This window comes from Rhea americana, unplaced genomic scaffold (assembly GCF_003343005.1).
Source record: "Rhea americana isolate MKP2758 unplaced genomic scaffold, rheAme1 scaffold_32, whole genome shotgun sequence".
NCBI classification, from domain to species: Eukaryota; Metazoa; Chordata; class Aves; order Rheiformes; family Rheidae; genus Rhea; species Rhea americana.
In genome coordinates this window covers 5454082-5481583 of record NW_028186446.1, presented here as the reverse complement: position 1 = coordinate 5481583, position 27502 = coordinate 5454082, and the positions used below count along the sequence as shown (strand labels likewise).

General features: G+C 39.3%; 1 protein-coding gene across 5 annotated transcripts in view; it reads left to right on the top strand.

Annotated features, from left to right (window-relative positions):
- ICA1 (islet cell autoantigen 1) overlaps nucleotides 1-22231 on the top strand; it is a 67729-nt gene extending 45498 nt beyond the window's left edge. For 3 of the 5 annotated variants that reach the window (XM_085310548.1, XM_085310549.1, XM_085310550.1), the window contains exons 10-15: nucleotides 18-67; nucleotides 3240-3302; nucleotides 3406-3447; nucleotides 7305-7586; nucleotides 12635-12730; nucleotides 15049-16162. In XM_085310548.1, coding sequence (XP_085166674.1) covers nucleotides 18-67; nucleotides 3240-3302; nucleotides 3406-3447; nucleotides 7305-7586; nucleotides 12635-12730; nucleotides 15049-15170 — 655 coding nt within the window. In that variant the 3' untranslated portion in view covers nucleotides 15171-16162. The other 2 variants (XM_085310552.1, XM_085310551.1) reach the window with 2 other exon arrangements.
- Nucleotides 22232-27502: the final 5271 nt, after the last annotated feature.

The window sequence follows — 27502 nt, the reverse complement described above, 5'->3', positions numbered from 1 at the left end:
TACCCTATCAAATTAAGGTTGATTTCATTAGATGAGGAAAGCCATGCCAAGGAATCAAACTATTCAGGTATTGTTATGTTATCATAACTTCTTAAATCCCACAATACATGTTTTTCATTTTTTATTTAATATATATTCAGCTTCAACAAGCAAATCCCTACAAAAGTGTAAAACTTAAGGCCAGAAAGGTCTGTTAGGTCATCTACTCTGATCTCTTATGTATTATATGTCACTACATTTCATTCAGTTATATTTAGGTGGGTCACATAGCTTGTCTGTCCAAAGCATAATTTTTTAGTTGGGCATGTCTTCAAGAAAGAGATCTTGTGATTATAGACAGCAGGACATGGAAAGTTTGCTACTTAGCTTACTGGTTTATTCCAGTGATTAAACATGTATTCTGTTAAAGCCTGATGAATTGGTGGAACTTCTGGCTGAAAGCTAGGCAAATTCATGTTCATATTCAGCTGCTTTCAACTGCTTGTATGGGTAGTTATGACACAGTGACAGAGCCAGACTCTTCTTGGAAGTATACAGTGAAAGGATACGAGGCAATGGATACAAGYTGCAGGAAGGGAATTTCTGAATAGGTATTAGGGGAAAAAGAATGGTCGTGGTGAGAGTGGTGAAGCACTGGAACAAGTGCCCAAAGAGTCTGCRGAATCTCCATCCCTGGAGATTTTGGAGACTTGGCTAGGCATGTCCCTGGGCAACCTGATCTAATCTCACAGCTGACTACTTTGAGAAGGAGCTTGGACCAGGTGACCTCCAGAGGTCCTTCCAACCTAAATTGTACTCTGACTCTATAGGATGTATTTCTGTACTAAATAAATGGAGAATGCCTTTAATATATGGTGTTTTATAATGTGAGAAATATAATTAGATAAAACATTTTTGATGTTGGTATCACCGGTAGTGTTTCTATAAGGTAAAATCATATTCCTGTTTCTACTCATCATCTTCCCATTTATATATCCAAGAATGACACCTCACTTTATATGCAAGCAACATCAGGTTAGAAGCTCCTATCTGAATTTGTTGTTTACAAAAATTCAGTTCCTTTTGGTCACAGCTTTATAAAACTCATTCATCCATTCTGGAGTATGGCCTGTACTCTTTGTTCCTGGGGATATATAGCTCATGACTTCGCAGTATTAAAATTCTTTCAGCTGTGACTATAAAAACTGAATGACCAACCTGAATGACCACCTCTAACAGTCTGTTAGTTGTTTGCACGTTTTTTCAACAATGATTCTGTTTACTTCCAGATGACTGCTAAAGCCATTCAATAGTAATGGATATAACACTAAACCTTGTAGATCTAAACTAGAAACACTGCCACTCTGCAATGATTTCTGCTAACGACTATTTTTGACATCTGTTAGTTGTCATGTTCCTAATCTATTCAGTATGTTCATTATAGATATTATACATGCTAGCTCTTTAGCTGGAAGGCTATGCAATGCAAAGTCAGTTATTTCTAAAYATCTTTGTCAATAAAGCTCATAGTTTATCAAAGGATGAAATTAGGTTTCTTTAGCTAGGCCTACTTTCCATGAAAACACATTTATTATGCTCCTATTTTTTACTGAATCCCAATATGGGATTCTGTTAATGTTTAGCCTAGGGGTAATGGTGAGCTGCCAGCCCATCGTTACTTGCAATTACTTGTGTCATTCTGTTAATTATTGTTGTTTGGGTCTTCTTGGTTTTTTTGTGAGGAAACARCATTTAGACTTTCCCAGTGTTTTGAAGTTTCATTCATTTTGCAAAATAAACATCAGATCAGATATTTGACCAGATCTTCTGGTAGATTTGGATACAAAATTAGGCTTATAAAATATTTTCTTAGCAGATATTTTCTAGAATCTTTCTCAGATACTTACAGACTGTAAAATATTTCAGCATCGTCCATAATAAAAATACCTCATTCTGTCTTTCTCCATCAGCTCTGAAAGGAACTGAAGTATTTTGGAATACTTCTGCCTGCTCTGCTTAATGTTTCCATCTCCATATATTAGTGCGTCTGTGCCATTGCTAAGGTGTTTTTTTTTTCTTAAAGTACACTGTACCTCTTAATGTGATACGGTACCACAGTACTGGTAGTGACAAAATTGTTTCTTCTTATTTTTCCTCATGAACTACTGATTCATAACTTCCAGTTGTATCATTTGCTCATTATTTTCCTCTAATATCATACAGATTTTTTAAAATTGGCTCCATCATGTTTACCACTGAATCAAAGAAGGCTTTCAGCAAAAATACTACTTTTTTCATTACAGAATTGTGGCCATCCGCATACCAACTGTCATCAACTTATCTTTCTTCTTTTTTCTTGCCAGTCAGTTTTGTTTTTTCTGCTCTGCCTTTCCTGCATTGYGCTTTTGTGGAAGCATCATTTATATGTGCCCATCTGGGTGTATATCTCTCTCTTACCTGTATAGAATGTAATCAGAGTGTGATCACGGGTCCTTAAATGACCAGTGCTGACTGCACATTTCTGTGCCATTGCTTTAGTCAAGAGCCTAGTTAAAATAATATGATTCAAACAGCAAATGGTTTTGTTTCACTTAGTTCTGAACACACCTTAAAGTTTTACTTTAAACAATTTGACTTTCAATTTTTATTTCTGTCTAGTGATTTTTTTTTTCCTTTTCCAACCCCAAGCTTCAGGCTTCTAGCAAATCTGCATTCTGGCAATACTGTGAAAGCCCCYTCATTGGCGTTTAGAGCTACAGATTTGGTTGTATAGAAGCTGTCTATATTCCTTCAATATTTAATTGGGCGGGAAAGGCATGTTTGACTGGCAACTCATCCCTCATGCTTTATTGCATATCTTGAATGGGACTAATCAACTGTAGGAGGTGTCTCTCTTTGCCTGTAGAGGGAATCTAGAGGATTATTTTACATGTCTAACTTAAGAAACTTCCCCAGCACTTAAAGTAGTTTCAGTTGGGAGGATATATTTCACCTCTCATAAGTGTGTATCTGCAGATACATTAGCTTGGAGATGGGCTAGTGTGTCAGGTATTGATTCAGAGGACGATTCCCCMAATTATTTTTCAGAAACTTGACTCACTTAGAAATAGTTATATCTTGGGACTTCCATCCATATTTGACCAGGTGTATTTTAAACATGACTGCCAATAATTGTTGCATATTGCTGTTAGAGTGACATTGTTTATGAACATGTTTCTGTTACTAGTGCAATTTGACATTTGTGTGCATCTTTATTACAGCTGATGATGGCAAGGATGTCTTATCCACGTTACAAGGAAATTTTAACCACAAACAGAACTCAGGTGAAGAAACTTAAGAAAGATACCTTTAAATGTATACATACTGATTATCTAAAAAAGCAGCATAATACTAATTTTCCTTTTGTGCTTTTCTTTTTGCCATTAGGTGCCATAGATGACTTATTAGATCTACAACCTGAAGAAAATGGTATGAGACATTTCTGCATATTTGTTTGATCTGCTTTTACAGGCACCAAATATAGTTTTAATCTTAGGTGTTAATTGTTTTCCTAATCTGAAAAGTTGATATATTTCTGAATGAGGTTATTTAGTTACTRTACTTAAACAACATTCAAGGAAGCTCAGCTTCTTATAAATATACAAGCACTATACCTGGTCTGGGAATATAAAGTAAATCTTACTGGAGATAAAACGTGTTGCAACAAGTGATTCAGGACATTTGCCCYACTGAAGTATGTACCTTACCTATTCTATAGATTTCCCAGACTTTTTTTGTTCTCTTCTTGTTGTATCACAATCCTTCACTTGGCAACATGCCGGTGACCACAAAATTTTATATCAGAAACATAAATATCAGAAACAAATTACTTAATCCTCTTAAAAACATACAAGAACTGGTGACTTCTTTCGGCCACATAGTTAATTAAGTCTACTCTGCTGTTTTCATTTACTCGTGAGAAAACAATATTTAATTCCAGGCTGTACTCCTATCCTTTTGCTTTTGTTAGAAAAATTGCAGATGAAAGGGATGTGTTGTTCTTTTCCAGAGTACTGTTTTACAGTGTAACATCTACCATTTCCTGCATCCATATCTGAAGGGTCCAGCCAAAAGTTTTTTAGTGAGTTCTCGTATGRAGTAAGAATATTGCCTATAGTTTCTTCATTTGCTCTTCATTCATTTAGCTCATAGTTTTTTCTGTGGTAACTCAAAAAGCAAGCAAAGAACCAAAGTAAAAATCCCTTAGAACGGTTTAGTTAGACTGAGAATGTTAGTTGGGATAATTAAGGCACTGCCTTCATGGTAGGTAAGGAACAGAGTGTTTTGACTTTGGATATGCCATGGGTCCTCTCTTGTGCTCTAAGGAAATTACATCTTCACTCATGAACTCAGAAAGAGGGAAAGAGCTACATATGCAGAAGGCAGCTGCAATCTGTGAATAGATAAGGTAATGATGGCTATTTTTCCTGTGGTGTAATAGAAAAGATCAATTTGAGTCTGATAGAGACCCTTTTCTCCTGGTTTTCCCCTCATTTAAACGCATTCTTGGACCTTCTTAGTGCAAATAATGMATAACATTTTTTGACTTGATTTAACCTTGTCAATTAAAGCCTAATTTTTGTTTCTTTAGCAAAATAGTTAAAGCAGTACAAAAGCAAGTGTGGGAGCAACTACATCAGATAAAGATTCTTATGTTAATTTTATATCAACTCTTTACCTTGATTTTACACACTAACTAGCTTTAGGCTAAAGAAGATCGTGTAATTTTAGCTATACTGGTATAGTTAGAGGTATACTTTTATGTGTGCTTCAGAGGGTAGTTCTTCTCCTGTGTTTCTGATTCTATATTATTGTAAATATTTTTAATTTCTCTTTCTACTTTATTTTTTAATACCAGCAAAATAAAGTGTGATTGCAAAGAAATATGATAAACACTGTTAGAGGYTTGTTCAAACAAATATGAAAGAGAATATGGTGGCATTAATTTTTTCCAGTGCTATTTCAGGGGTTTAGGAGTTTTTGGTAGACATTTATATGGCTAGTAGCAGTATGTGCAGGCAAAGAAAAGATTTTTACTGTGAAAATGGGCAGTGAAAAAAGAGAAACAGGAAAAGAAATGATAGAGCATTTTGGGGTGAGCTAAGAAAGTCCATATCATTCTAGTAATCTAGCATAGCTACCATATGAGATGAGTAATATCTTGATGAGCAGGACTGGTTTCAAGATAACCTTTATTACAAACCAGAACTATATACCAAAATAAGGGCAGAATTTACTGCTGTTCACTTGAGGTAGCCTGAGCACATCTAACACCCTATCCTGCTCTACCCCGTGTGCTGTGTCTCAACAGGAAAACCAGAAAGACTATTCAGACAAGAAGTATGTCACTCGCTTGCTTTCAGGTGGTTATATGAAGTAGAGCAAGCCCTAACTTCTCATGATATAAAGCTACTTGTTTTATTTTCTTCCCCAATACAATTGACACCACTGAAATGGGATATCCAGGTGAAGATGGGATACCCAGATGAAGCAGAGCTTTGCTCTGAGTTATGCAGCTGCAAAACTGTTGTTCCCATATAGTAAATGTAGTTTATGGTTAGGTGTAGTATTGATAGTATGTTTTAACTGATCTGTTTCTAATGATGCTCTCTTTAAATCTCCTTCTCCAAGCCTTGTGATTTCATGAAGAGGCCTACTGAAAGCAGTTTTGTGATGGTGTTACACCATAGAGATTAGTTATTAAGTGCCTTTGAAATAGTAGATAACTTCCTTACAAAGAATTTACCCTTCTGCCCCGCCTGGTGAACAGTTAGAGAGCTGGAAAAACTTGTAGATGCTTGGAGAATATTAACAGTCTTTGCTGTTTGTCTGAAGTCAGGAAAGTGGACCAAACATGAGAACAAATTGTTTTCTCTGGTATTTCAGTTATAGTCTGGTGGGAGTATCAGGAGAACAGACTTGTGCGTAATGTTTCTATTTTTTGCCCCTAACTGGGAATGCAAAGGTATATGGAAATGTAAATTAGAAAGAAGCTGAATCTCAGAGCTGACATCAGTAGTGAATAAAAATCCTTATTTTATGTGTGTTGGTTTGTTTCTGAGTATGTGGGTGTGTATGTTGACTCATCATTCTATTTTAAAACACAGTTTTGCACGTTTTTCCTTTGACTCACTTTCAGCCATTTCATTATAAATTATTACAGCTAATAAAGAGAACTTACCTGAGAAGGCAGTTGCATTTAAATAATATGGCCTATTGCTCTGGTAGCATCCACTTTGCTACTATCAATCCTTTGCCCGTTCTAAGGATCTTTGTATGCGCAAAAGGATTAAAAGACAACTTGGAGAGCTCAGCTTTGGAAAATAAAGTTGCTTTTGCGTCTTACCACATCTTTCAAATGAGTGAAATTGAAATATACTGCTCTGGGTTTCAGTAAGGTGACATTATCAACGTTGGTAACCACCATTTTTGTCATTGGCATACTCCCACAGTGGAGCTAAAATGTTTCTAGGTAAAATAATACTTGAGTTTCCAAATATTTCACTCTCAGAATACCTTTTGAGCTAAAGAAGAGGGTTATGATTTTGGCCACAAGCTTCGTGTATTTTCTACAAATATTCAGTATTTCTAAAAAAGGCAAAAAAAATGCTTTGAAGGAATGACTGCTCAAGTGATCTAACTGTCCAGTGCTAGATGGAAAACAGTGTCAGGAGAGTCAAAAGGAAAGTGACCCCAGCTCGATTTAACTGAGAGAAAAGTTATTCCAGCATTGAACAGTTTACAAATCTCACTTTGTGTAGCATACTTTATTCTTAGGAGGAAATACCTGAGTAATTCTAGCACTGAGCAGAAAATCATAAAGGTTAGCTTAAGTACATTGTCATGAAATTCTAGAGTCATCTCCAACTCATTTATTTTCAAATTGTACCAATCTGATTTTTCTTTTTTTAGAGGAAGTTTATGTAAGGCTTGAAAAAACAACATGAAAGCAGTCCTCTACCATATTTTAAGCATTAGACTGTGTAGTATTTCTGTGTGTTATGTAATAGATCTTTAATTGTCCTTGCAGTATTTTTTAAAGGGAAAAATCAGTCTTAACAGAAGTGAGGTTACCTGAAGATAATTAGGGAATAACTTGTTGCATAAGTTACAAGTATCCAAGGGAACTGGATCTGAAATAGCAAACAAATGTTCAGGCAGATATATTCCAATCAGTGTTAACATACAAAAACTAGATTGGGGATTTTAAAAATACTGTTGTTGTTCTTAGTTTGTTTGTTTTGAATGTTGATTTATCTTTCCTCTCTGTTTTGTTTCTGAAACAGCTTCAAAGGATCAGTTTGTGAGGTCCTTGGAGTCTGAACCCAGTGATAAGGATGACATGGTATTACTGAATGAGATCCTCAATGCTTCCTCCTTGGATGAGGGGGAGTTTAGTAAAGAGTGGACAGCTGTCTTTGGACAGGTTGCACTTGCTGACCTCACYGTGAACTCTTCAGCTGGAGATGTGGAGAACGCTTCATCATCTGTGGCAGGGACACCATCCGGCTATTTGCCCTCACAGCTCTTAGACCAGAACATGAATGACTTGCAGTCATCTTTACATGGTGAGAGCTCATCTTATTCTCTTAGCAGAAGGCTCAGTATTGGGTTAGTTAGCATCTTGTTTCTCTTTTATGCTTCAGAGTATGGCTTTCTGCTACCTAGAAGTGTGGTGATGGCTTATACTGTGCCATAGCTGCAGAATCCCTAAAACACTTAATTATTCAAGCAAGGTGTGGCCTGAAGAAAAAGTTACAGAAAAAGTTGCATATTTGTTTTTCTAGCCCTGCTCATTCAGTGTTTGTCAATGAAGTGCCCTAAAACCTGAAGTCAAAATTATCTTGAATATTTTTTTTCATCTTGCCTGTTTCAGTGGAGTTTGTTGAAATGCTCTCTAGGCACATGAGGTATCTTTCTGTAACAGGAAATATATTTGACTGGATTTTACTGTTTAAATCACAACCGCTGTGTCAGTCTATTAAGAGGGCAGAGAACACTGAACAATTTTCATCACCCTCCCTCCTCTGTGCCCTCTAGAAACCCAAATACGTTTTGTCTGGGAATACTGTTTCTAAGAGGCTGAGTGACAATCAGTTGCATTCATTCACTGTCTCTTTTTTGTGTGTGTGTCTCATACTGTTGCCTGTAGGCACATGGGATAAGGGAGAATGGGTGGTCTCATCCAGAAGCCATGCAGGTGGGTTTGTCTTTTAAGCAAGTTACGTACCAGTGCAGGTAACAACCCTTACTCTCCCCTTCCTTCTGTGCAGTTCCTTTTTTTGGTCTTTCCAAGCAAAAGGAAGCAAAAGGAAAGAGGGGAAACTAAGGCAGAGCTTTCTTGCTGCTTCTTTGCCCTGTGCTGAGGAAGGGTAGGAGGCTGGTAGTAACCAGTCAACAGCAGCCACCTTCATCCTCCCCACTGTCCAGCAGCAGCCAGTCTGAATTTTTCCATACAGCATTACAAGCTAGAGAATTTAACCCTCTGCAGCTTTGTTGTTCCACAGTCATTTTCCTGTCGTTTGAGGAAGGGTAATGCAGGAGAGAGTAGCAGAATGATTTCATCCTGAAGACTGGCAGAATGATTTCATCCTGAAGACTGCTTCTTGCATCCCATGAAGCTGTTATAAACATACAACATATGAAATGACCTGTGCCAGTTTGGCAAGAATAAGAAAAATCAATTTTACCTTGTAATTAATTCAGTGACCATCCTCACAAAGGGAAGATTTGGGTTCGTTGACGTGAACACTTAGCTGGGAGTTCGGGAGTGACATTTGCAATGGTATGCAGTTTTAGATATATTTTTCTTATGATGAGGTGCATGCCTATATGAGCAAAATTGATAAAACGAAAAGGGACTAAAAATCCATAGTGGTTGACACCATAAAATATAAACTAAAAAAATCATGGAATAGATTTAATCATTGCATTGCAAATTAAAACAGTATGTAACCAGAAGCTGAGATAGTATCTGCTGAAATTAAGAAARGTGGTTTTCATTGTTTTTTTTCCATGACACAGATTTTAAACAAATTACTAAATATGGCAAAATAAATAGTATGGTGTTGATTTTTTGAGACCTTTTACTTGTTTTTACATGTAAGCATATTTTTGAAAGAAAAATATTTTTAAGGTGTAAATGGCAAACAGGCCTGCATACCCTTTCTGAGAATGTTGTTATCCCTTTCATTGACAGGAGACACTAATATTAGTATCCCAAAATTAAAACTCAGATATGTTGCATCRTGGGAACACTAGAGATAGAAAACCAATTCTAGTCAGCAGGATATCCCAAATTCTTTTTGAGTAAAAATATACAAATAAATATTGAAAGAGAAAAATATGTTGATGTTTTCAAAGAGACTTCCAAGGTTTTGGCAGAAGATCATGACAAATTGATCTACTGACATTTATAAAGTAACAGCTAATCAGCTGAGTGACTGTATCTGATAATCAGCATGTTCCCAACTGACTCCAGTTGCCAAGTAAAATGCCCTACTTAAGCTAACCTTCAAGGTTATTTTTCTTTTTTTAATTATTTGTTTCTTATTTTTGAATTGAAGGTAAAATTCTGTCCATCCCATATCTTGTGAAATCTCAATTTTTACTCTTAAACTGCATTTCATTTCACGGGACTCCTTTTATAATTAGACCTTTGTCAATATATTTGGAAGCAGAGGCTACTTTTTAAACAAAATACAAACTGCAGAATAGACATATCTAGACATAAAAGCTGAAAATGTTAGAATATGTGATTTATGGATGTTTTTACTGAGGACTTGTGATGCATGTCCTACATTAGGCTGTATTTTGTTCCTAATTGCTAGAGTTGTTTAATAATTATACAGTGTGAGGTGCTGTGCTAGAGCCTAGATTTTGCATACTTCCTGTGTGAATTCAGCCTTAAGACCATAAAGATTCTTAAAACTCACATGCTTAACTTTAAGCATATTAACTTTTCTATTAACTTCAGTGGGATTACTTACTTATTTTACATTAAGCACACTCGTAAATCTTTGGGGCTTTGTTTTCTCTCTGCCTCAGATCTTAATCTGTAAAACAGGCACAATGCTGTGCAGGTTATAAACTGTTACAGTTAGGAATTCCCAACTCACAGTTTTCTCTGGCTATATTTATAGACAGGATCTAGCACAATGAGATTTTGAATTGCTATGGGACTGCCAGATACTGTTTTAAAATGTATATAAATATATGTGTGTGCCTATGTATGTGTGTGTGTATACATATATATATGTATACACACACACATACATACATACATTAGAGGCAAAGCATGATCTCAACAAATCCTTTATATTCCACTACACATACAGCTTTGTAGTTTGGTTAGCTTTCTGCTTTCTCATGGAGAGCGTTAAATTTCTTTTTCATAATGTTTATGGCCCCATTTACTTACTCATACCACTAAGTACTCCTCTTTATATTATCTACATAGGGGGTTAATTTGAGTTGGTAAAAAATGTGCAGCTTACTGATTCCATTTCTAAATTTAATTGTGGTAAGTGTTGTGAAGATGCTAGCTGAAAAGTAAGCTGTTTGGTTTCCTTGCTGCCTCACTGATAATCTTTTGTCTAGTTGCGTAATGAAGCCATTCTGTGAATAGGCAAACCAGAACAGGCTAAAGGTGACAAATATTTTCAAACTGAGAAACTGCAATTTGTTTTTCAGAGACAAAGTTCCCTGTAACTTGCTGTGAGTAGGCACTAAAAATATGATACACAAAACTATTTTGTAAAAAATCCGTGGTARTCTTTCCTGAAACCTTGACAGAACCGTAAGTTCAAAAGCAGCATGTATTTTGTGGAACACTTTTGSTGGGACTTTTTTTGTTAGATTCTTCTTTGTTTTTAAGTGGCACTTGAACTGCCTGTGTTTTAATGAACAGAGAGCAGAGCACAGCATCTCTCATGGACATGCTGCTTACCAAATCTTAGTCTAGGGACTCAAAAGTTCCAAAAAAGAGTTAACTGCTCTGTAGGGTTTCCAGGCAACACTCCCATTCATTTCTACAAAATTAAGATTTGGCCTTGTTCACTTAACCCACTCAATGTATTCGTTGCCATCCACTGACATATAAAATATTTTCTTTCAACAGACCTCCAGACAAACTGCCTTCTAGTTTTCTATGGTTCTGTGCAATATACTCTGCAATTCTTCTCTTTTATAAAACAGAGAAAATACCTAGAAGTGTTGTTCTAAAGTGCTAAGTGCCCTACTTTTTATTATTTATAGTTCAAATTCTCTTAAGCTCTTAAAAATCTAATTTTCAAGAGAAATAGATTGGTTCATAAGCCTTTGACTCAAACAAATATAAAAAGCCTTTGTTACCTTTGACTCAAATATATGTGATCCCTCTACATCCAAATTTTTATGTGGCTTATGTGGCTGTTACAGTAGGTCTCAGGATGCAAGGTGGAAATATCTGACAGTAGTGTCAAAAGAGGAAGTATTAAGGGGAGAAAGAAGAAGAGCAGAAAAAGATGACAGCATGGCTTTGCAGAAAAAGAGACTGAATAAGGAAATGCTAACTGTATGTGTGGATTAATATATGTGATATTCCAGAATTAGATATACTAGATCCCTTGGATGGATGATTGTCAAGTCCATACTTACAGGAGACATAATTGAATTACTAGGAAAAAAATGCTATGTACTTATAGCCACAGCATAACTTTGGAGTTAGAAACATGACCTCTGTCCTCTAAATGTGATATAGCACAAGGATTTAAATATCTGAAACCAGTAATTTTAAGGACATATTCTCCTTTTTGCCAAATATGTTCCATGGTATGCTACCTCTAGTTCGTYCTGCCAACCTAGTTCATCTACCGGTTGGCCTCATTAACTGTATTTATCATTACTCTCTTGTGGCTATGGAACGTGCATATTAGAACAGGAAATTGTAAGTACCCAGTTTCGTTTTTTCCTGTGTAGTTACTTTCTCCCRGTTGAGAAGATCCTTACAAACGAAGGAAAAATTAAAAATAGCCTATAAAACCTTAGTTTTAAGTTAACTTTAAGTGATACATGCTGAATTTCATTCTTCAAAGTGCTTTGGAGAGAAAAGGATTTTTTTTTTAGAATTAATCATTTCAAAATTAATTTAAAAATCTAGGTTCTTTGCATATTTTTTTTCTGGACTTGCAATGAAATGAAAGTCCTTGGAACTGTAAAAGGAAAGAAAGATGGAAAAAAAAGTTTAGTATGGGTACATTTCTCCCTTATGTAAGTGATATTCTTCTCCCAACCTCTGTGCTTGACTTGATTACTGYTCTGGCATTCCTGTAAGAAACTGTTACTGTGATTGGATAAAAGTGACAAGAAAATTCTTTTTTAGCCAGGTTAAARTTTCGAGAAGGGTGCAGTTGCCTGAATCTGGAGATTATGAAATGGATCAGCAGATAATCTGTTTTCAAGGCTGTTGCTTGTCTGCAGAACCTCCCTGCTAATTTCTTGTATAAGAGGAGAGATACAAATGGCTGTAAGCATAACGCAGGAAGGTTCTGCTCCGTCAGCTGCTAGATGAAGGGGTGTCAGAGTTCATAAAGTAATAACTACTGAACACTAATGCTCTTATGTTATTGAATTTTAGGGTGGGCAGCTAACAGTGTGAGCCCTCCATCTCTACCACAGCCAGCACAGAAACCAAACAGCTCGAATGTGAATGCTAACAAGACACCCGTGAAAGGTGATACATTTACGTGTTTTTTCAGTTAGTTTTTCCTATTCAGTTGTGAATCTTTATCTTTCCGGTCTTCATGGTTAATCCATCATAATAAAATATATTTTTATATTAGTTACACATCAAGAATCTTACTGGTGAATTGCTCTATTTCAGTGTTGATTATGTATATGATAAATTTATGTCTGCATGTGGCAAGGGGCTTTGTAGGCTTTAGTGCTGATAGTATGTCAGGAGAGCGGTTTACTATGTGATGAGGGAGTAGAAACCACAGTTTCTTCTACTACTTCAATTTTAAGTAATAGCATCTGCATGCATTTACTCTGAGCTAAACACTGTTTTGAAGCTCTGGGAGGACATTGTAGCTAAAAAATTTGCTACTGATACAGTAGAAGAGCCCTAACTGCAAATCTCATTGACAACATACATCATTTCAGCAGTTACCTGTTTGAAACTTACTTCATTTGTCTCAGCTGAGCCAGGAGTGCATAGTCCTGCCATCTACTGAGACAAAGCCCCACTGATTTTGACTGCAGTTTGCTGTATAACTGAGCCCAGAAAAAGTGGAATCCTTATCACCAGTGTGTAGCCTATTCTGTGCATTCTCGATCCAACCACCTACATTAAAGATCTTCGGTGCAGAAGAAATGAATGATGTGTATTCCTTCCCTCACCTCCTGAGCTTAAAAGGCTAACCTTTCTCTGCCCAGCAGAAGAGGATAGTTAAGAGGTTTGGGGAACTGTTTTGGAACTGAGTGAGATATCACAGCTACAACAAATGCACTGGAAAAAGGAGCAACATCAGTTACTTTAAATTCTGTGTTTATGAAAGTGATARATATTCTAGTTTTCCAGATACAAAGATGATAAAACTCATGCCATGCAGAGCCTTTTTTTTTTCGTTTGTCCATAAATTCCTTGGTTCACAACAAATGCTTTTGCTCAGTGCTGGAGCATTATCTTTCTCAAGTAGAAGACCACATCATATTTCACTATCAATACAGTACCTGTTAGCAGAAGATCACAAAAAAAAAAAGGATGAGTAGCAATGCAGCATCTTATAGCAGCCAAAGTCACCTCCTCTGTAATTTGAACATCTGTCCTTTTGGAGTGACAGGACTGACATCTGGTTGTCAGTGCCACTGCCAGTAATCTGAATCACCTTGCTAGACTTCAGCACTCATGGGGGTTGAGACTTCATGCTCAGGTGACTGAGTTCCTTCTGTTTGGTCAAAAGAAACATCTATGCTTATTCATAGTCTCTGGTATTTTGAGAACACTGGTAACAAATACTCTTGCAGCTCCTTCAAGAAGATTCAGAGATGAGAGAACAGTTTCGTTTTGACTTAGGTTTCTCCTTTCACACCAACTTCTTTCAGACACTAAAGGCAAATACTATCTTTTAAAGGAAAGTAAAGGTTCTTTTGGATGGTTCAGCACTACAGGGCATTCAAACAGCAATTTCTGGCTTCTTGCCCCAGACTAAAGGCATGAAGTTGACCACAGAGTCACATGTTTGTGAACTTCCAGTATGTTTACTGATAGTCCTTCTGACAAGGAGTGAAGCTGCTATCCCTGAAAGGTTCCCTCTGGTACAACATGCAGCAGCTTGTTAGTAGTCAGTACATGCTCTGTGAACACATTGCTGTGATTCTTGCACTTCCTTTCTATGAATAAGAGTAAAAATAATCAAAAAGTACAACCTAATGCTAGAAGCTGTACGTGGGACTGGATTGGCTATCAAACATACCCTCTCTGTCTAGCCAAGGCCTTCCCATTAAAACGTCATTCTAGAGAGGTAATTGACATTATGTAGCAGTACAGGAGGGTCATATACAGGGGAACAGAATGGTCACATGAACTGGATTTAGACGAAGGAATTCAGTCCTGTAAGAGACAAGATGTTGCTGAAACTGAAACTTGCTTCCGTATCTTTCACTTTATGCAGGCATACAGGTGCACACACAAGTAAAGCTGCTTTCACAAAAAAAAAGCAGTTTCTGCAAAAAGCTAGACACAGAGAGATTATTTCTATTTTTAGATAGTTAAAATGTTCCTGTACTTATCATTGCAGGAGCCATATAAAATGCATAGTTGAATAGATGTGCAGCCTTCATTCTTACAAAAATTTCAAATTCTGTTGAAGGTATTTTTTTAAATGTAATTACTCATTCTGATTGTCTTGTCAGAGGTGCCTAAAGTAATAAATTAAATAGCATGGCATTTGTTTGACCTCGGTCAAACATTCTGCTAGTTTTGTTTTAAAATAGCTGATAAGTAAATACTCCAAGTTTGTACTTTTCTCTTTTTTCCCCCTCTTCTAGATCCTACAAAGAATCCTAAAGACTTGACTGCTTGGTTCAGTCTCTTTGCTGACCTTGACCCATTATCCAATCCTGATGCTGTTGGAAAAACTGATAAAGAACATGAATTACTTAATGCATGAGTCAGCTGCCTATGGTAACTCACATTCTTCCATTCATCAACACTATTTTGGGGTTTAAAAAACTAAATGAAAATCAGTATGCTGTTGTGAAACTATAAAGTATGTATGTGCCATGATAATAAAACTAAAGGAATGAATCCCCTTTTATATAGGTACAGTTATTTGTTCTTGTTTTGTATAAAGAATTTGCATTTATTTTCTATGTGGATTTACAAAAATGAGGTTAAGAATTAGGGCAGATTTCTAGCCAAATTAGATTATCTCCTGAAACAGTGTCTTTGCCTGAGGTGATGTGGAGCTCATGCTAGAGTGAAATACAAATTGCAAACCTATTTTTTTATAATATTTCTTGAGTGAATCAAAAAAATGTATGTAACTGAGGAGGCTGCATGAGTCAAACATTTATCATGTATTTAATATATATATCACTGCTGTGTTAAGATGTCAGCTGAATTTGTTTTGTTAGTACTCAGTGAAAAATCTGTGCTGGGGCTAATTATTGAAGAAMTACATTTGGATCTATGCAGCCATGGAAATTGTGCCCTTTCTGATTTAAATTATTAGACAAGCTGCATTACATAGGCAGAAGAACCATCTAGTAAAGGCTTCTTTACTGAATTTTTCCATTGTACTGACAGAATTTGCACCTGTTTGCAGAAGTTTCTTGCAACTGATACTTTACCATGCCTTTAAAACATGCATATTTCTGTTTAAAGTATTTTTCATCAGTTTTTTTTCTGAAGCATGTGTTATTTTGAGCTTGTTGTGATATTAACTCTTTAATAAAATGATTTTGACAAAAAAGACCTTTTATCCCCATGGGAATGTTGGTGTGAGGTTGAACTGGTATGTACCAAGCATCTGAAGATATGAAGTATAGGGCCAGTTTTTAAGCAATACCTAATATATATCACTGCCTCACACTGTTTCTGAATAGTAATACAGTGAGACAATACGAGAGCTTAAACTCACTTGGTGTCCCTTTGCTTCCCCATTTACAGCAATTGAAAATGAAGGATACATCAGCAGCCTGTTAACATCACAAGTTCTGCAGATTTGTTTTATGCATCGAATAAATTGCAAAGCACATAAAAATTTGGGCCTTTTTTATTTAGGTGATTTCCTTCTATGTCGGTGCAGTTTTTTCCACCACTAGTTCATTGTCTCCTGAGTTAATTCTTGCCTCATGRTCAATTAGATAATGAAGTATCTGTATTGGAAACCTCAAAATAACAATATAAAAACAGAAGGTAACTGAACTGATCTGCGTCTCAAGCACATCAGAACATCATTTGAAGGCTGTACTAAGCAGAATTAATCTGCATTCGATAGCTTTCTGTGCAACAAAGAGCATATGTGCTATCTATTTAGTGGAATAATGAGTTGGACTGACTGGAGTCCATATGGCCGGACCCTAGCAAGTCTTAAACACTTCTTGCCAAAACTGCAGTGTTCAAAACCTTACTTAAGGTGCCGCTTAGTTCAGAAGTTTCAAGGTACTTCATTTTTTGCCAGAGAAGTTCTTCAGATATTTAACAGTTTCTTTTTATATATAAGGGGAAAGAATGGCCTGGTCTTCCCTGGGGGCCAGTCAGGTCACCAGCTTAACTTGTGGTAATTAAGAAATGGGAACTCATGTAGACATGAATGCCTAACTRTAGCTAAAGATGAAACTTAATTCCTTCCCTAGTATTCCCTGCTGTTTGGTACTGGCAGCTCCTTGCTCCATATGCTCTTGTCTGTGAAGTCTTTTTGAGATGCCCATTGTGCTTGGGCATTAGGAGGGGACCCTGCACTCCTGAATTTGGGCTGCAATATCTGGCAGTAAATAATGCATCTACAAAGTAGATTAAACAGGGAAATAACTAACATTTACACTTAGCTGCTTTTATACTTACAAGTGTTAGTATACACTCATAACACAGGAAGTTTGCATGAAATCATCTTCATCGCAAACCGTAATTATCTATGCTGCCAGAACTGTTGGGAACAAGGAACAGACAGTCTGCTGCCAATTTCTGCCCAACCTGATCACCACTGAAATCRTTAAACAGATTCTTGTAACTGTAAACAAGTCTGTAGTAGCTGCACTTGCTCTAGATTATGTTTCTCTATAGTTAGTGAAACACTTGTGGACAATTCACTTTAGCATTTTTAGTAGCAAAGATGAGGCCATAGTGGCTTCAAAACAACTGTATGTTTTTTTTAATGTTTGTTTCTTAGATCACAGGTTCTAGACTTCAAGATATTTTTTTAAAAAAGAAGAAGAAGAAGAAAAAGGAGGGGGGGGGCTCCTGACTTGATTTGGTCAGTTTTATCACAAGTTCAGCTAAAGATATGTATTACTATGAATCCTTATCATGCTTTTAGATAGAAAAATAGCTGAATGGTCATCCTTATTACACAAGCATAACCACAACTGCAGTTTTTTTTCCTCTTTTCCCCATCCAAATTGCAATATCAAATAGTTCATATTATGCATTAATTTCCTCTAATATCTGATTTTAAAAATAACGTTAGCTTTGAATTCTTAGTTTTTAGCCTATGCATTTTTTTCACACTTTTAAATTAAAAATGATCCAGAGGTATTTAAAATGTAATTATTTATATTAAAGAGAAGCAGTTGCAGGCCTTATGTACAATGCATTATGATCATGAACTTTTTTCTTTTTTTTTTTTTTNGGGCTTTTATAGCTATATCTATATTCAGTCTACAAAATCAGATATATTTCATTATGAACTCACAATATCAAGACCATATCTCAAAACCATATGGTGCATAAGTCTGGTTCTGCGTGCTCATTCAGAAAGCATCTCAAGTAGGCACAGCTCCCACCTGCACATTCTGCCCTATGAGCAATACTGAAACAACTGATTCAAATCATTCATCTCTAGGATTTCAAATGTGATGTTAAGCACAGTTACAATAATGAGTGTAAACATAGCCTCCATAAAAATGAAGTCACTGGGATAAGTCCCTTCATTTAAAGTGAAAATTAAAGTGTCGAAAGTGGTGATATACAGAAATGTAATACTTGAGCCATTATGTTCTTTGTGAAATATATTCACCAACATATAGAAATTACTCAGACTGGTTATAGCAAAGACATGCATCCTTGATTTGTACCTATCTCTTCTACCTACTTGATACACAAGCAAGATATCATTATAAAATATGCGTATGAATGAGAGCACGATGAATGATAAAAATCAGTAAGAATATATTACATATACTAGCAACTGCTCAAAATCCTATATCAAAATGTGTTAATTTTCTAACTTTTTTTTGCAATTGGGAATCATAAATTGATTATATTTTTATATAGCACAATAATAGGGAAATTCACAGTCTGCTGGGTGTTTGTTTAAGCTCATTATTAGAATGAACACAGTAGATACTACTTAGTGAACTTTATTGCAGATTCATGTTCTTTTTGTTTGTAAATCTATGGAAATTTACATAGCTTGTAAAGAATTTCCATGAGACCTTTGCTGTATTCTCATTTCTGTATATACCAAGTTCCCTACTTAAGATCATAGAAACAACATTTTCATACCAGACTCACTGGCTATTCCTTTAAAGGGTGGGTGATATCTAGTTTGAGGAAAACAGAAGCTAATAATTCATTTTCTACATATCAAAACATTCCYAAGTACCTTTCTTGCATATTTTATTCCCCTTCTGAGTGCTAGATCCCTTAGTTCTGCGACTCTCTGCTACTCATTAGGTAAGATTAATAGAAATTAAATATGCTTTAAAATTTTAAAAGCTTAAAGTTTCTTAAGCAGTGAAGTTTGAATTTAAAATGTCCTAGTTGGCTTAATCAAATCCCTATGCTGCACTAGAGTTGTTATTGAGAAAGCTGTATGCAATATTTTAAATGAAAGCTTTGGTTTAGATTTGACATCATAATAGGGACTCATTTCTGTTACTTATTTAAATGAGATCATAAGTAACACAAGATAAACTTCAGATACCATTAGAAGACTTACCCTTTAGAAATACTTCCATTCCCTCAGACTAGGATTTCATTCCCTCAGACTAGGTTGGCTTTGCTGATAACAGCTGCCTCTAAATTCAATTATCGAAGTATTAGATAATTAACCTACAGGAACTGGGCATAAGAAAGCCTAAACTTAAGTGTAGTTAAAAGTGAGGCTGGAAATTCCTTGAAATCATGAACTTTTTTTTTTTTTTTTTTTTTTTTTTTTGTCTAAACAAGAGCAGATAGGCGTTTTTCCGGCAAAAACTGTAATTGCAAAGTTACAAATAGTAATAGTTCACTGCAAAGAGTGAAGTCATGGCATGATCTGGGCTGCAGAGTAACTCAAAGCCAGTATGCTGTCATTATAGGATTTTCTGTGATGTGCGTACAGGCCCAGCAGCAACTGGGACAACAGGGTAGTTAGTTAGTCATTCCAGTAAAATTACAGCTTGATTGTTTTGCACAGCTTAACATTCATCTTGCTTTCACATGCACGATCATACGTGTGATTTCCAGATGCATATTCTTGTTTTGTAGTGGACTGTTTTAGAATAAAAACAGCTGCAGAACCCCTATTGTAGGGGAAAAAAAAACAGTGGTAATTGATGTTTATCATGAAGGTTATTAAAGTTGATGTAATTGATTTTGGTGAGTCTGGCTTTCTACAAATCTAAGAACAGCTGCTTCAGGGGAATTGTGCACCTTGGGAATTGAACCACTCATGGAGAAAACTGACCAGAACTGGTTTTTTTGTTTGTTTGTTTGTTTTTGTTTTTTTTTTTTGGGGGGGGGGTTTGTTTTGTTTGGTTTTTTTTAATCTTCTTAAGTGATCAAGATTTACTTCAAATGTAGTGGAATGTGACTCACTGTGTTCCCTTTGCTATTTCCATATCCAGTTTTGCACTGGCCTTGAAAGCGATGAATTCAGAAGTAAGCCTGCTTTRCCAAAAGCAGCCACCTGCCTTCTCCCCACCGCCCCCAACACTTTTTTTTTTTTCAAATGGGTGTCCTTTAAAGAGTAGGGGCAGGTGATATAATTTTCAGACCCAAAAGCCAGTGTCCACCTTGCATATGGGTATGAAGGCCGCCTATGCACTGTGATATAGGTGCTAATGTAGCAGTGGCTGCAGGTAGTCTGTGCCTTAGCTGTCAAGCCCTTCGGTGGTGGCACAGGCCAGTCTGAGGTGAGGTAAATGYGGCTGGCTCAGTGCAGAGGGTGCTCAGAGCAGCTAACCCATTGCAAGCTTAAAACTAAGCAAATAATTGGCAGGAAGCGAGGTGTTTAAGGAGCGGATGAAGAAGCTCTGGCACCCCCTCTTTTTCCTCCGCTGTCCATCTTGCACCTTGCAAAGCCCTGACTCAGCCCAGCTGTGCGAGCAGAGCACCAGCAGGAGSGGGAGGCCCTGTGCACCAGCCTGGAGAGTGAGCAGCTGCACATGGCAGAAAGCTGGCACCACCAAGGCCACGAGGTCACTGTAACCTGACAGCCAGCACCAACAGCAGCTGCCTGAGTAGGTTTGCTCCGCATGGGAATAGCAGCAGGCCTACAAAATGTGATAGTGCCAGGATCTGAGCGTGGAGCAGCTCATGAGTGCAGAGGTGGATGTGAGGACACATGGGCTCTGTGTGTACCACAATGGGTTTTCTTGGGGCTGAGCATCAGGTCCTCTGGCAGGTTCTGGGAGATGATGTTGGATGAGCACCACTAAGGTCTAGTTCATGGCTGTACTGTCCGTGCTKGTTGCCAAGAGGAGCCTCATCCCAAGAACATGGGGTGAAATAGCTCCAGGGCAAAGGAAAACGAACCGGCTGTTTCTTTCCTCTCTCAGTGCACTTTCTCAAGACCATTTCAAAGCGTAACACCAAGACATTGAGAAAGTGAGGGCCCAGCTGCCCTTTTGAGGTCCCACCTCACTTTCTCAAGCTCCCTTCACCAGCTTTCCCGTATGCAGCTGCTGCTTCCCCCAGCGCTCATCTGTTTTGTTCTGCCCTGGGGCAGACCTGCAACAACCAGTGAGGCCTCACTGTACTGCAGGCCAGCAGCAAATAGGTAAGGACTGCTTTTAGGAGCTGAGCTTCCACCACAGTGAGCCAAGGACACTGCACCATTGCAAAGTTTTAAAAGCTATGGGTGTACAAGCTAAGCCCTCACTACAGCCTAAGCACACTAGCACATCTCGAGTTTACTATAACCTCCCAAGTGTTTAGCCTGCTTTTACAGTTTATGCTCTTTATAAATGCCTTATTTTTAAATAAGCTACCATATGGGAAAGCAGGAAGCAGAGCAACCACTAAGCTTGCCAACAACCAAATAGCAGAGGGTTTGCCTCTACTGAGAAGCAGAAATGCTGAGACAGTCTAGCACTGCATTGACAAACYGGGTGCAAATGAGCTGCTTCTCACTGTTGGGCCTACCATCCTTGCTTTTTTGCATTTGTTTAGAGTACAGAGCCTAATTAAGATGCCCAGCAGTGAACAAACCTAATAACACAGGCAAGGAACCAGTGCTGTGCTTTGATTCCCACGCATGCGTGTATGTTCCAGACACCCAGCCGCTACTGAAGGACACAGGGACAGAGTCTTACCGCCAGTTAGTCCCTCTGACAACTAAATACTATCAAGAAGTCTAAGCCTCAGCCCTTCAGTAAAGGGTTTGCTCTCTGGCTTCRTCGCCTTACAGCTCTCTTGCTGGACAGTAACCATGGGTGCCATTGTGAAACAGGCCCCGCAGGTTCAGCAAGTTTTGACCTCAGTCACCGTCAGCCCTGCAAAGTGGACTGGCTTTGTAGTCAATCAGAACATTAACCAGCTGTTTATTAATTAACAGTGTTCTCCTAAGCAGAAAATTGACTTTTCCACTCATTTGCTAACTATAAACTCGTGTAATGTTCTGTAATGTTCCCTTTATGTAATGCAAGGTATCTGCCTGCACAGGAAGCCCACCGTGAAGCGATGAGGATGAGGTTGCGGTCTGCCAGGGTGCTGTGTACAATTCCATCAGGTGCACCATCTCTAACTCTGGTCTATAGTATTGAAAGCATGCTGGGCCTGATGTCCTAACTAACCTGAAGTGGAAAGGTGCACAGTTTTGGCTGCTATATTAAAAAAAAAAAAAAAAAAAAAAAAAAAAGAGGAAAAAAAATACCCAGCATGCTGTGGCTTGGATGTGAAGGTCTGGCTGATTTTACCAGCCGGATATTTGAGCTAGTTGTTGCTTTTGGAATCCTTATGGAGTTATGAATACACAAGAAGAAAAATAGCAGATAAGGGATTTAAGAAGTGACTGCAGACCTATGTAAGTTGTTAAGGGAGTTAGCTGAATTCTGACAGCCTTCTCTTTAAATAAAAGTCTTTCTTTCCTCTAATCCGAAAACCTAGTCTGTAGGATGTTGCTTTTATTTGGGACTCTCATAGCTGTTACAGTAGTAGGAAAGGCTCTGGGACAAGTGCTGGAAGCCATGTGCTTCACGAACAGGCTGGGAAAAAAAAAAAAAAAAAAAGCTTCACGAACAGGCTGGGAAAAAAAAAAGGGAAAAAAGACCACTATGCAATGAAATCATCAGTCGTGTCTCCACCTAGGCAGGCTGAGAATGGCTGGCTGCAGGAGACRAGCCTGCTGAATGTAACAGCGCGGGGTCAGAAATGGAAAAAACAAAACCTGAGACATTATTATTCCAAGTACCATCCTTAAAATAAACCTGTGGCACATGAAAAACAGAAATTAAGCCGTAGGCCATTAAACYGATTGCTTTGCTGTTAGCCGCTTCTTTCCTTGATCATCCCCACGTAGGTATCAGAGTTCACTGCACRGGAGTAGGACRGCACAGGGCGACGGCCTGAGCGCCRCAGGGGCTAGTTCCCTTCGGTTTGATTTTTCGGAAGGCGACAGAGGTTCGAGGAGTGAGACGGGCCCTGGTGGGACTTTTCCGGCCTAGAGCATCGCCAGCTTTCGGTGAGGTTGTCACTGGCCTTGGTGGCGGCAGCCAGGGCTGCAGCCAAGCCCAGGCCCCTTCGCAGGGTGCGGGTACGTGAGCATCCAACCCCAGCTAAACTTGGGCCACTCCCCTCACGCTATCSGCCCCACGCTGTCATACCAGGCCCYTTCCAAGTGAAAGAGCCTGTAATGACTCGGAGCTGGCTGAAAACTTGGTAAAACAAAAAGTTTCAGCTGGTTCAGTCCCACAGGAGTGGCCGGGAAGCAGCAGCCACGCGGCACCGAGGTGCTGCAGCCCCTGCAGCTGCTAGCAGAGCCCCRGGAGCCCCGGGAGCAAGCGGCCGCCCCTGCTCGCGGCCGAACCGCTGCCCCGGCGAGCTCCGAGACTCTCACTGGCTTTACCGCGCTTCGTTTGGGAAAAGCACAATTATGAAAAGCCCTGATTGATCAAAACTTTCAGTCCGTCTGTCCTCAACCCTCCCTTCCTTCCCCTGCTGAGTACTTAATGGCTTTTGCTTTCATTTTTAAAGGAAGCGATTCAGTTCTCTTTGGAGGTAAAAGAGCTCTTGGCTTCACGACCTTCACCTCTTACACTACTTATTACTGCTGTGCCTTAAAGGCTAGAGAGACCTCAAAGAGCGTATGTCCAGCTCACGGCTTGCAATATAAGCAGTGGGAGCTTTGCCAAAATAACAAAAATGGGCAATAAGCTTAAAARGCAAATACAGACATTTAGGGAGAAAGGCTGCAGTAGCTGCTTCAAGGGCCTCCCAGCCCACCGCCAAAATTTAACAGCCCATYCTGTTAGCAAACATTAAACTGGAAATTGGAAAAGAGTAAAAAATCCATAATGGTTCATTTTCATACTTGAAATTGTGAGGAGCATTTTGCACTCTCTGTCCTAGGGTTCTCTATAATGAACAGTGCAGCTTGTCTTTGAGTTTTTTGGGGTCATTTCCCCCCATCCGGAAACACATGAAGTATTTAATGGAGGGCTTAATTGATGTTGAAGTACATAATACTGTTTTCTGTGATGGCTGTAATCTTAAAGAAAACAAAACAAAACAAAACAAAAAGGAAAAGTGTTTCAAGATACAAGAAAATGCTTTTATGGCCCCAAAGTAAGCCCTAGTGTTCTGTAGCACAGCCAAAACAAAACTAGGTCCTCTCCACGGGAGGACTGCCAAAACAAAACACATTGCTTTCTGCAGGGAAGACTTAGTCCAACATACACAACACCAGCCCCGAGGAAAAAACAAACAAACAAACAAAATCTCAACTTTAAAGTTGCTTCAGTTGCCGCGCCAGCAYGTATGAAAGGCCCGTGACTTGGAGCCTGGACGGTTCCTGCCCCCCGGTTGCTGCCAGCCTGGAGCAGTGACGGGGTGCTGCCTTCCTTAAGGCTGCAGGAGACCAGGTCAAATCCTCAACGTGCAACAAGCCCCAGGAAACCTATCTTCCATCCATAAGGGAGGCCAAAAGATGTGCCTAGGAGGCGCACAGAAGAGGGACGGAAACTCTGTTGGTGATGGTGCACATCTGCTCAGCAAGAGCGGTGACAGGCCACCGGCAGGGCACCTGGCAGCCTCAGAGGCCTTGGCCCGAGGAGGACGCCGCGCTGCAGGGCTGGGCTGCTGGGAAGCCCGGGGCCCCTCATGGAGACCGGGCTGGGGGAAGACAGGCTGTTCGGGAGGTGAGCACGGTAGGACGAGCTGCGCCAGAAAGCAAAGGAGCTGTGGAAGGAGGTCACAGACCACGTGGCAGCACAAATGACAAAAAGGGGCTTGACCAGATCTTCTCTAAGCCCCTGCAGCTACAAGAGTGCATCTCCCAACTGCACTGAAGGAGGGGCAGGTGGCATCCATGTTACGGGCTTGGGAAACGGAGACTGTTACGGTGRCAGAGACTGGAAATTGGTGACTTCTAGCACTTCGTGGCTCTTCCTGACTCTGGCACTATGGTGACTTTGTGGCTCCTGCCCCACCTGCAGACCTGCAGCTACAAACTAGATTCAGTACCCTAGTTGCGGACAAAGGGCTGGGAGCTCTGTCCTTCAAAGCACCCAAGCTAGCTGATCCTCCTCAACGATCAAGGACTGCTAGGAAGAGATGGGACCCAGTTGACCAAGKGGGTAAAAGCGTCTCTACCAACAGGCCGGCCAACTTGGTGAGGAGCACATTAGCCTAAGAATGACAGGGGAGGGAGACAATAACCCACAATCAAGTGAGAAAGTGGTGGARAAGGTTGGCAAGCAAAGCGTGCAGGGTGACGTGGACAAGACAAACCTCAGGATTAACAAAACAGGGCTGAAGGGCCCAAGTGTATTCACACAAATAAGGAAGTGCTGAGACAACAGCATCACAGGAGAAGCTCTCAAACCTGTTCTGGGAAAGCAGCACAGCTGAGCGCCTCCCTGCAGTGCCTGTACACTCATGCATGTAGCCTGGGGAACAACCTGGAGGAACTGGAGGTCTGCACGCAGTTGCACAGCTATGATCTTATTGGGATCAYGGAGAWGTGGTGGGACAGCTTACATGACTGTGCAGCGGGAATGCACGGAGCTCTGCCTAGGGATGAGTCAGCTTATGGGTTAGCCTTAGTGGGCAGCCCCACGTTGACGTTGCTAATAGTTGATGCTGTGGTGGGTATCTGTGGAGGCAGCCTTGGCTGCAGTGACCATGAGATGAAGGAGTTCATGATCCTGAGAGGCGAGGGGGGGGGGAAGCAAAAAGCAGGATCACAACCCTGGAGTTCAGGGCCTCTTCAGGGACCTGCTTGGAAGAATCCTATAGGATACAGTCCTGGAGAGAAGAGGGTTCTAGGAGCATTAGTGAATTTTCAAGAATCATCTCATCCAAACTCAAGTTCACCCCAATGAGCAGAAAATCAAGAAAAGGCAGCAGGAGTCCAGCATGGACGAACAAGAAGCTCCTGACAAAACTCAAAATTAGCACCTTCTGGGTAGTCTGTGCTGGGCTTCTCTCCTCTATACTGTTTTGCTTGTATAAATACTGCATTACTCCTAAAACTAAGGCCTGAAACCCAAATGTCCAGAGAGGCAGGCTCAGTAACTCTCTGTCCCAGCATGTATTTAGTTTTCTACAACACTCACAAATGTACAGCCTGGAAAACCTGGTACTTTGCAGTGAAATTGGTCACCTTCCTGAGAAATCAGAGCGCTGGACAGAAATTCACAGTAGGAGCTGGTGCCCAGAGCTTCCGTCTCTCAGGTGACTATCCTCCCCGCCACATTATCACCGAAATGGTCTTATTTCCCTCAGCCTTTTGGGAGAAGGGACTTTAAAACAGGATCTCATCTGATGATGAGAGTATGGAGTAAAGCACTTAACTCACTCAGGAATTTATGAAAACTGCCACCTTGAAGTTTTTACGGTTTACTTGCAGCTTTAAGTAAGGTGGGGAATTTATTATGATGCACCAAAATCCTAAACGCATTGATCTGGTGTCAGTCCATTTTCTTTAGTATATTTTAGGCCATAGAGTTTATTCTAGTCGTGCGCAGTCAACAGTAAAACTTTTAACGGAAATGTGTGTAACTGGCAAAACAATCCTCCTTTTATCTACATTAAAAGAATCACTATTGTCCAACAGAACCTTCTTACGTTAATGACCAATAAAGGTGAACAGGTTTCCACCACCATAYATTACATGTAATTGCACATAACACGTAACTGCCTCATCACTGTGTAATAGTGGTTRACTTCAGAATTGCTAGGTCACTCGGCTTTAGTGTATCTCAGATAATTTCAGGCACTTTTCCAGTAGCAAGTTAAACTTCAAAATTTTGAATGACAGTAACTGACACAAAAACATGTACTATTGATTTAGTCATAAAAGTGAAATTCTTCTTTCCATTTCTGTTGTTTCTTAACATTTATGTAAACCACACAGTAGATCAGAAGGCCCCACCTGAACATATCCATTATCTCCAGATATTTGTATGACATTTATGACCTATGATTTATGATTCTTACAACTCTATTCAACAGTCCCTAAACCTGAAGGCACATAAATGTTTATGCACTTCAGTTTCCCACAGTGCATTTCCACAAGCAGCTGTGCCACAGGGCACCCTGTGCAGCTACCAAAGACCTCAGACTGCTGGGATGTGCCACACCAAAGCATTCACAGAATTTCCAAACAAGTTTTTTTCCTGACTGCCTAGTCTGTTGTTCAGTCTAGTAATTACATTTTCTCATTTAGTAGATATGGTCATTTCCCATTTTCAAAATCAAACTGTGCTACAGTGCTATATTCAGCAGCCTAGCAGTTAAAATGCCACCAAAGAGACCTGGAGACTATAAATGGTCTGATTTGGAGAAAGAACAMCACTTCCCTTTTGGAGTGCTGAGGCATCCACGTCCTTCCTAGCCCAAACTGCACCCTGCACA